Source organism: Raphanus sativus, unplaced genomic scaffold (assembly GCF_000801105.2).
Source record: "Raphanus sativus cultivar WK10039 unplaced genomic scaffold, ASM80110v3 Scaffold3682, whole genome shotgun sequence".
Lineage (NCBI taxonomy): Eukaryota > Viridiplantae > Streptophyta > Magnoliopsida > Brassicales > Brassicaceae > Raphanus > Raphanus sativus.
Genome location: NW_026618986.1, coordinates 1 through 10,167, shown reverse-complemented (window position 1 = coordinate 10,167; position 10,167 = coordinate 1). Strand labels below are relative to the sequence as shown.

Here is a 10,167-nt window from a genome sequence, read left to right as displayed (position 1 = left end):
GCAGAGGCACTTCTTGTTGTCGCTACTTTACTCTCCTTGTAAGTACTAGTTACCTTTTACGTAATATGATGAGTTCAGTACTAATTAGACATAGAGTTATAGACTTTAGAAATGATTAGTTAAAGTAAAATATGAAATTATACGAAATACTTTTGGTTTTGTGAGGTCTAAATCAGAGATGTGAATTACTACTATTGACTAAACATGACCTTTAAGATTTGCATGATTGTTAACCACATATAAAAAGACATCCACTAGGCTATCGTTTTCTATACGTAACTCTAACAATAAGTTGGTGAAACGAGTGTCTGATAATTTTAACCTGAAAAAAGACTGTTTTATAAATGCATAAATGATAACAAACGGTACTAGTATATTCAAAAAAAAAATCATATTTTTCTGTTTTGAAAGTAACCTATATCAATGGCTTTTACCAAAATAAGTTTTCTTTTACCGTTTGTCACCATCGATTGTATTTTTGAAACAACTTATTAATAAGGTTTTAACCACGCTGTATGCATGCACCTTCTGAAAGATGATTTAATTAAAAAAAAAGGATTAGCGATATAGTCAGGCTTCGTGACAAAATATAGACACTATATAAGGTTTGGTGAGTTTTTTGGTCGACCAAGAACGTTTTTTTTTTTTTTTTTTTTTGGTAAAATGTTAAATATTATACCAATTTTCAGTTTGTGACAGAGGTTACAAAGACACTACTAGTAGCAGAATACAAAAAACGAAACTAAACACACTAGCTAACAACAAAAGCAACCTTGAAAAGAAAACCAAGCAGAGAAACTGTCCTAGAAGCTAGCTAAACAGCGAGACAAGCCAGGACCAAACGAGAGGGAAAGGCTGGAGGAGAAGGAGGCGGTTGCCGCGAGCTACCGAGAGATAGGCGCCCTCAAACCTAGAAGCTACGGGTCCCCTGCAGCTTCCGACAACTCAACCCAACACAAACCAACCGAAGAATCCAAGCACGGACCAAACCACCAAACCAGACAAACGCATCTCCGACGGCACGAGAGATAACCTCCACACGACGATGCCGATGCCGTCGTTCGACCAAGAACGTTACGTATAAGCTTTCAACAAAGAGAACCCTTTGGTCTCACCTAACCAAGAAAAAACCTTTTATTCTTTTGGAACCCACAGAATGTCTGTTATGGTTCAGAGTTGTTTAGTGGTCACATTGCCCATGATGTCGTGTCGTTTCATATATACTCTAACGCGTTTGCTACAGCTATGCATGCCCAAAAATAAACCGAACCAATTTTATATTGATTAAATATCATATCATAAAATATCTATATTCTTGTGGAACCTCTTTTATTACGGCGTGACATTGGAACTAAAATATGATTACTAGTATTATTTTTGCAGTTCTCGGTGGCTTTGTTGATAAAGCATGCGTTAGATGTGGTTTATGGAGCCAACGAGTATCCCTTTACGATTTTCACGGTAAAATGATTTTCATTTTATCTTTGATTTTACAGATGATTGGCTAAAATTGATATTATCAGTAGAATTACAATATAGTTTTGTACTAATTAAAATTATTAATTGGATGGGAAAATCAATGGCAGGTATTCGCATTGAAGGCCATTGGTATACTATTGCCAATGCTCGTTATCATTCGGACTGTCGCAGCTATTCACAGCAGTCTCCGACACCAATTTCTCGTAAGCTCCCAAAAATATTTTCCACTTCTTATAGTTATCATCATCTTTATTATTCTAAAGTTATCTATATTTCAGAGTTGGTTTAGTTTGGTCTAACATTTAACCAAAACATGAATAAATTAATAAATAATGGTAACACTACTCTGCTTGTAACAATAAGGAGTTGGACTTCTGTGTCTCTATGGTAACTTTTTGTTGTTGGGACTTTAATAGGAATCTGAAGAAGATGCGTTGACCTCTGAAGAAGATGATTATGGTTTGGAGGAGGAAGAGCAACAACAACATTTGGCTTAATTTTTTTCTCTCTTCAAACCTTGTCATTTTTTTGGAAACAATCATATTTAAAAATAGGGATCTTTGACCACAAGCAAATGTAAATTATGTTAAGAATCATAAGAGAGCTTTAATCAAAGACCCACCATATATATACAACAAGATTAGAGGCTAAAATATATTTCTTACCTCCATCCCACGTATACAAGAGCTGGATGCGACTTTTTACTGCAAAAATAGAGACGACAGGTGGAGAGATGGACGGTAGTGATCTGATGGTGATTTTAAAGATTGTGAAAGACATAATTACCCTTTTCCAGTTAAAACAAAAAATAAAGTGTGGCTGCTGGGATTCGAGCCCAGGTCTCCACGGCCACAACGTGGAATTCTTACCACTAAACTACAGCCACTTTGTTGGCTTATAGAACCTATTACATTTACTAATCCGGACATTTGTTTCCTTGCGCAAAAATGGATGAGTAGACATGATCCAGCTCATTTTTCCTTGTATTCTGAAGACAAAATAAGTATGGAAGATGAATAGAACGATCCGGCAGATGTAGAGATAGGCATGCAAAACGGTGCATTCTGGTTTCAGGAACAGATTGTGAATTAGAGTGGAGACGATAGTGAGAGACAAGATTGTGTATAAGCCTCCGACATTGGCATGGTGAAGGAAGAAGGATTACACGGTGGTATGAAACTAGAATATTGATACAACGAGATTAAAAAGGGCCAAAACAATGCTTAAACTTTACTTTATTCTTCATAAATAAATGTATCACAGCTACAATTGATTTAGATCCCAAACAAATTTGATTTCCATCAGTTCATAAAAGGCCCACCCACTAAAAGTGCTAAGCTGGAGTATTACCTTGAGGCCGTTAAGCTGTTGCAAGTGGCTGAAGAGCTTTAAGATGGTTCATGATGACACCATCGATAAGTCCATAATCTTGAGCCTCTTTAGCACTCATGAAGAAATCACGGTCAGTGTCTTGGTTGATCTTGTCGAGGCTTTGACCAGTCTGGTAAGCGAGGTAACCGTTTAGGTTAGCCTTGTGGTGCAGCATTTCATTCGCCTGCTCTCAGACAGCATGAATTAGACGGGTTAGGTTTGAACAAAACAAAATAGATAATCAAGAGAGACAGAGTCTAAGTGTGGAAGGAGAAAGACCTGAATGTCGATATCAGTCTGGCCACCTTGAGCTCCACCAAGCGGCTCATGGATCATTATCCTTGAGTTTGGTAGACTGTATCTTTTTCCTGCAGATATATATATGAAAACAAGAAAGCTAAGATTGCTTAGAGGAAATTGAGAAGAAAAAGCGGTTTAATAAGAATGAAAACTACCTTTGGTTCCAGCACTAAGCAGAAAAGCTCCCATACTGTTTAACAAACACACAGACACAGAAGAGAAGAGAAGAGGAGATTGTTTTGCATAAATCATAAATGATAATTTGGTCAACATTAAGAAGATACAGATAAGCAGCGTGAACAAGAAAACTATCAGCAAAGACACTGAAAAGATAAAAGCATAAATGAAAGAGGATGGTACCTAGCAGCAAGACCAACACAAACAGTGGAGACATGAGGTCGGATATGCCTCATGGTATCGAATATAGCCATGCCTACGGGGAGAAAGCAAGAGTGATTAACACTACTGAGAAACGAAGAAAAGAGAAACTTAAAACTGAAAGAAAAAAAAGTGATATGAATTAACCAGCAGTAACAGATCCACCAGGAGAATTCACAGACATGACAATATCCTGTCCAATAATAAGGAAGCAAGCAAAGCAGTATGAGAAACCTAAGCAAAACAAAAAAAAAAATTAACATTATGAATTAAGACATGAAATTTGGAGTAGTAAGAAAGATGTGACCTTAGTAGGATCAAGGGCATCAAGGTAGAGAAGCTGAGCTTCCTATGTATCAACTTCCTCCTGGAGGCCCCCTTCTCTCTCTAATTTGATATATCTGTCTTGGTTTCGGGTCCGGTTTTTACCCGGTGGGGCGTGTCCATTTCAGGCCCGATAGTACTACACGCAAACGCATTTTGTTTCTTTTTTAGCCTTCGCTACAAAACGCGATTGTCACGGTCCTTCTTTTCAACAAAATATTTGTTTACAAAAATTAGTCTAAAAAATGCCTTAAATCCATATCCACATTCAATTTTTGTGTCCATTCATTGACTGACTAATATATATGATGTTATCTACGTGAGATTATCTTGTGATTCACACCACACTTAATAATATACAACTACTTCAGGAAAAATCAAATTTATATATTTTCTTTTGTCTTAGTCTTCCACAATATTGCATCAAAAAACCACCATTACTCAGCAAATATTATTCTCTCCCTTTCCTTTCGTTTACTCAGTTTTTTTAACATTGATTACAAGTAAGAAATAGCCAAAGACATTGCTACAAAGCTTCTTCAGAAAAAACATCAACTTTAGACATTGCAAACAATATGTTACTTGTTTATAATTAATAACACCAAAAATATGTTATGAAAAAAAAACAAAGTAAAATATTTTAATACATAGCCTAGTTTTGACTCAAGTGACTCAAAACTATACTTTTATAACTTTCCATAAAAAAAGAAAAAAAATTATAAATATGTAATCAGTTAGAAGCAGTCATGTGAAGCTGCACAAGCGAAGCATAAACCCCACCCTCGATTTTGATCAACGTTTCGTGAGTTCCTTTCTCAGCGATCACTCCGTTCTTCACCACAGCTATCACGTCCGCATTTTTTATTGTCGATAACCTGTGAGCCACAACCACCGTTGTTCGGTTCACCATCACTCGGTCAAGCGCGTCTTGAACCACTCGTTCCGATTCCGCATCAAGAGCGCTCGTTGCTTCGTCCAAAAGCAATATCTTCGGCTCTTTCACTATGGCCCGTGCTATAGCCACTCGCTGTTTCTGTCCTCCTGATAGCTGAATCCCTCTTTCTCCAACCACCGTGTCGTAGCCCTATATATAAAAGTGAATTGCTCCTTGAGTCATAAGTAAACTTTGTAAAAACTTTAAATTCTTTTTAAATTCCCTTACTTGTTGTATGCTAGAGATGAATTTGTGTGCATTGGCGAGTTCTGCAGCGGCTATGATCTCAGACTCAGTCGCGGCCTCTTCGCTTCCTTTGCCATAAGCAATGTTGGCTCGGATGGTGTCGTTGAACAAGACAGGCTCTTGTCCCACCAGTCCCATTTGCTGTCTCAACCATTTCAGTTGCATCTTCTTGAGCTCAACTCCGTCTAGAGTTATATGACCGGCATCCGGATCGTAGAATCTCTGTAACAGCGAGATCACCGTCGATTTTCCCGACCCACTCTCTCCGACCAAAGCAACCGTCTCAAAGAAAGAACAAGAAAACAAGGCATAAATTTATCACACTGTTCATAAAACTTGAGTGACAAGACAACATTTCTAAAAGGTTTGAGAAGTTTGAACAAAAAGATTTGTTTGTACCTTTCCTGCACGAATGGTTAAGCAAAGATCGCGGAAGATTTGAATGTCAGGCCTTGCTGGATAAGTGAAACTAATGTGACGAAGTTCGATATCTCCCTTAACGTTATCCAAGACTGTCCCTGACTCATCGCTCGAATCTATCTTGGATTTTCTATCGATGATTCCGAAGATGGAAGCAGCTGCAACCTTAGCTTTGCTAGAATCCGGTGCGAAAGAACTCGACTGAGAAATCCCAATCGCTGCCATTGTTAATGCAAAGAACACCTGCAAAATAAGATTTACGTTAGTCTTCTTCATTTGCCAAGTCACTGGAGAAGCTTCTTAATTTACCTGGAAGACATCATTGAAAGTTGTTCTGCCAGCTTCAACCAGTCTAGCACCAGCGTAGAAGCTTGCGGCGTAGACACAAAACAGAATGAAGAAGGAGAATCCAAACCCTAATCCGCTGATGAAACCTTGCTTTATCCCGTCTTTTATGGGACCTTCGCATTGCTTCTTATACATGTGCATCACCTTCTCCTCTGCACAGAAAGACGCAACCGTTCTAATACTCCCCACCGCATCATTCGCCACCTGACTAGCATCCTCGTACTTTGACTGCATATTCATTCATATATCCAAAACACACGTCAGTTTTCTTGATCCACAAGGAAAAAAAACAGAGGATATAATAAAAATTAACGGACCTTAGCATCGGCGGTGAATCCTTTCATGAACTTGACTTGAATATAACCATTGATACCAATCAGAGGAAGCATCACTAAGATTATAAGCGCCAGTTCCCAGCATGCAGTGAACGCTATGATCAATCCAGAGGCAGCAGACGCAGCGTTTTGAACCGCTAGGGACAAGGCGTCCCCAACGAGAGCCCTAATCAAAGCTGCATCAGCGGAAAGCCTAGCACCCAAGTTACCACTGGAGTTGTGTGGCTCATCGAACCACCCGACCTCCATGTGAACGGTTTTCTCAAAACACATTGATCGTATCCGTCGAATCAGTTTCCCTCCAGCAACGGCGAACAGATACATCTGAGCTGGTGAGACAATGAAGGAAACCACTCCAAGAGCTACAAATATTAACGCCCAGAATCTTGAATCATTCTTTAACTCGTGAGCCGGTTTGAAGAAAGCTTCGATGACTCTTGATATCAAAATCCCGAAAAGAGGGAAAATAGCACCGTTGACTGCTGCTGCTACGGCTCCTAGAAGGAGAACCGGTATTTCCGGTTTGTTCATAGCCGCGATTCGGGTTAGAGACACTTTTGGGACCGGTTCTTGACTCTCTGTTCCAGTAGTTTTATCCTCTTGTTCTGCTCGGTGGCTACTTCTGCCACGTTCTAGTCCTGAGGCTACTACATTCAAAGAATGATGACGGCTACTATTACCAACCGACGAAGATGATCCTCCTTCTATTGATTTTTTAAGACTCGAGTTGCGGAAAGATGATCCTGAAGCAGCCTCCGATGTTTTTGAGTCCTTGTTAATCTCTTGCAAACGAATGAGCTGGGAGTAAGCTCCCTCGGTATCTCTCAGCAGCTCTGAATGCGAACCTTTCTCCACCATTTTCCCGCGGTGGATAACCGCTATCATATCAGCATTCCTAACCGTGCTTAACCGATGCGCGACGATAACCGTAGTCCGGTTAACCATCACTCTATCTAAAGCCTCTTGCACCACTCTTTCCGACTCTGCATCGAGCGCGCTCGTTGCTTCGTCAAGAAGCAAGATCCTCGGATCTTTGAGAATGGCTCTCGCGATCGCTATCCTCTGTTTCTGTCCACCAGAGAGCTGCGTCCCGTGCTCTCCAACCATCGTATCCAGCCCCTGAGGCAACTTGTCTATAAACTTGGCCGCGTTTGCCAGCTCCGTCGCGGCTTTGATCTCTTGTATCGTCGCCTTCTCTTTCCCGTAGGCGATGTTCTCCATGATGCTCGACGAAAACAGAACCGGTTCTTGGCTAACCAACCCGATCTTGCTTCTGATCCATTTCAGCTGAAACTCTTTAAGGTTAACACCATCGATGAGTACTTGGCCTGCTTTCGGATCGTAGAACCTCTCGATCAGACTGATGACCGTTGATTTTCCACTTCCGCTTTCTCCTACTAACGCTGCTGTAGCGCCGCTAGGGATAACCAGAGAGAACCCGTCGAAGATGTCTTCATCAGGCCTAGCTGGATAGCTGAAATGCACGTCTCTAAGCTCAATGTCTCCTCTGATGTCTTCAAGAACTTTCCCCTTTAAGTCGTAAGCATCGATCAAAGGCTTTCTTTCGATCGTTTCGAACATCTTATACGCTGCGGATTGACCCGCGGAAAATGCGGTTACACATGGAGATGTTTGTCCCAGCGACCTATCAAAAAACAGAGCATATATATCAAAAAAAAAAAAAAAAAGTAATAAATTCTTTATATTCAAACAGATATATGTGCACTTACATGGCACCGGCGACAACGATGATGAGTACGTTGATGACAGCGCCACCGGTATAGCCTTTTTCGAGAATCATCTTACCACCAAACCAAATAGCCAAAGCATAGCTGCTGAACAACACGAATAGCATTATTCCCAGTCCTAACCCTGTCGAGAATCCTTGTTGAATGCCTGATTTGTACGCCGATGTTATAAACTTTTTGTACTTGTTTATCGCTGCTTTCTCCCCCGTGAATGATGCAACCTAATATGAAAACAAAACTCAGTTGAAGACACTTCTAAAAAAGAAAAAAATTGTAGGTTAGAAAGTTGAGTGTTATTACCGTTCGGATGGAACCGATAGTCTGTTCAACAACAGTAGCGGCTTTTGCATAAGCAGCTTGTCCCTGAGAAGAAGCTTTAGTGACTATAATCGCCATGGCTGCACCAGCCATTGCCAGGAGAGGAATCGAAGTTAACATAACCAATGTTAATAACCATCCTTTTGCAAAAGCTAATGCAAATCCACCTATGAACGTAGCTATCAACTGAATAAACTTCCCAACCTGCAAATAATCCCAAAAAAAACTTCTTTAACAGATGGAATCATTTTTTATAAAATCTGTTTTGCAATATATTTTAAAGGTTCAAAACTTCCAATTTTGGTCAAAACATGGCAAAAAGTATTTTTTTTTTCTTGAATAAATTTAAGATTCATTAGAAAAAAATAAATAGTAGTATATATATTAGAAAAAATTATATGCTTTACCTTTTCACCCATGGCGTCTTGAATAAGAACAGTATCACCAGACATTCTACCAACAACCTCCCCTGTGTTTGTTTCCACATCGAAGAATCCAATGTCTTGTCTCAGAATTGTTTTCAGATACATATTCCTTATCCTCGCCGCTTGTCTCTCTCCCGTTATCATCCAACAAGCCACCTCTACAAAAACAAAAGTAAAATTACAGTTGAAAACTTGTATTCCTGATTTCTCTGTTTTTTTGTGTGTATAAGTGCAAATGTCAGACGTACGAAGAAAGGCTGCTCCTAGTGTTCCAAGTCCAAGGTAGACGAATTTCACACAAACCTACAAGAGCAAGCATGATCTATATATATATTAAACCAAGAACATAATCAAGTTTTGAATTATTATTATTTTAATGGCTGTATAACACAAGACTTACCTTTGAGACAACATCGACGATGTCTTTGTTGTTCTGATTCTGACCAAAGGAATCAATGAGATCACCAAACAACAATGTCATGAGAGGCAAACCAACACCGTTCCCCATAGCTCCAACTGAACCACATATCATCAAGAGAACATCATATGAATCTGCAAATGCAAATAGCTTGTAGAAGGGAACTGTCTTCGCCTTTTCATCCTTCTTCGTCTCTTCTTCTTCTCCCTGTCTAGGAGTTTTAGAAGTTGAAGGTTCGTGTGAAACAGAGTCGCCTTCTCCGGCAACTTCACGATTCATGTTCGGCGCTGGCAAGAGACAAAAAGAAAAATAGTTCGAATACACAGATGGGAGATCGACGGTATATAATAAAAGAAGGCTGACTACAAAGGAAGGGACCTTTTGACTTTTCCTTAAAAACCAGAAAAATGCTGAGAAGTTGGAGAATTTTAAGAAAACATTTACAATTGGAATATAGAAACCTAAGAGTCTGCTAATGTAAATCCAAAAGACCCCACTTGAGCAAAAAAGAAAGAAAATAATTTGTTCCTTTTTTTTTGTAATTTACAATCCAAAAGAGTTTTCCCAATGAAACAGAGTCTGTTATGGGAAAAAGAGTCACGTGCTTTGTATTACCCCGAAAATTAAGCGATCATACTTAATACGAAACTCAATCAGAAAACTAAAGATGAATGAATGAAGAAGTTAAAAAAGAGAACGGACCTGAAGATGCGTAGCTGAGAAAAGCAAAAGATTTTGAAAGCTTGACGTGAGACAAGAACTGTGAGTGCTTGTCTTGAAGTTGTTAAAGACTTTGTTTACTTCTTATTTTATTTAAAAGACTCCAATTTGTATCTGCAGAAACTATAAAGAGCAGTTTGGCCATTTTATATGCAACACTTCTTTTTGGGGTTCTGTGAAAATTGCTTGCGAAGCAAGGAGGAGTGTGATTTCATTAAACTATTCTCACCCTCTCGATCGGTCAAAAAGCGTCATAATTATGCATTTTGATGTGTTTATTTCCTTGAACCAAACGCAAGAAAAATTATGCTTTTGCCTCCTCTTAAGAACATTTTTTCAAAAAAATAAAACCATTTGTGTACATTCAAACAATATTGTAGAGTTAAAAATGAATTTATATATA

The 10,167-nt window shown here is 39.1% G+C and overlaps 3 protein-coding genes and 1 non-coding gene across 4 annotated transcripts; 1 reads left to right on the top strand and 3 right to left on the bottom strand.

The window, feature by feature from the left end:
• Positions 1-5: 5 nt before the first annotated feature.
• Positions 6-2,105, top strand: LOC130506806 (uncharacterized; the record flags this gene model as incomplete). The annotated part of the gene is made up of 4 exons (XM_057001497.1): positions 6-38; positions 1,384-1,461; positions 1,587-1,682; positions 1,896-2,105. Coding segments are annotated over 4 exons (288 nt in total), but the record flags the coding sequence as incomplete, so codon positions are not given.
• A 188-nt stretch (positions 2,106-2,293) lies between these two features.
• On the bottom strand, positions 2,294-2,365 carry TRNAH-GUG (transfer RNA histidin (anticodon GUG)). Its single transcript has one exon. It is a non-coding gene; the product is annotated as a tRNA-His (tRNA).
• Positions 2,366-2,699: 334 nt separating this feature from the next.
• LOC130494784 (ATP-dependent Clp protease proteolytic subunit 5, chloroplastic-like) lies at positions 2,700-3,975 on the bottom strand. The gene is made up of 7 exons (XM_057001496.1): positions 3,958-3,975; positions 3,836-3,877; positions 3,676-3,721; positions 3,511-3,583; positions 3,306-3,340; positions 3,130-3,218; positions 2,700-3,034 (listed from the first exon to the last, which is right to left on the bottom strand). The coding sequence occupies exons 1-7, from the start codon at positions 3,973-3,975 to the stop codon at positions 2,840-2,842; spliced, it is 498 nt and encodes a 165-aa protein (XP_056857476.1). The 3' UTR covers positions 2,700-2,839.
• A 585-nt stretch (positions 3,976-4,560) lies between these two features.
• On the bottom strand, positions 4,561-9,529 carry LOC130506805 (ABC transporter B family member 11-like). The gene is made up of 10 exons (XM_057001495.1): positions 9,027-9,529; positions 8,875-8,929; positions 8,609-8,784; positions 8,184-8,405; positions 7,866-8,104; positions 6,118-7,780; positions 5,762-6,028; positions 5,432-5,695; positions 5,015-5,314; positions 4,561-4,936 (listed from the first exon to the last, which is right to left on the bottom strand). The coding sequence occupies exons 1-10, from the start codon at positions 9,321-9,323 to the stop codon at positions 4,583-4,585; spliced, it is 3,837 nt and encodes a 1,278-aa protein (XP_056857475.1). The 5' UTR covers positions 9,324-9,529; the 3' UTR covers positions 4,561-4,582.
• Positions 9,530-10,167: the final 638 nt, after the last annotated feature.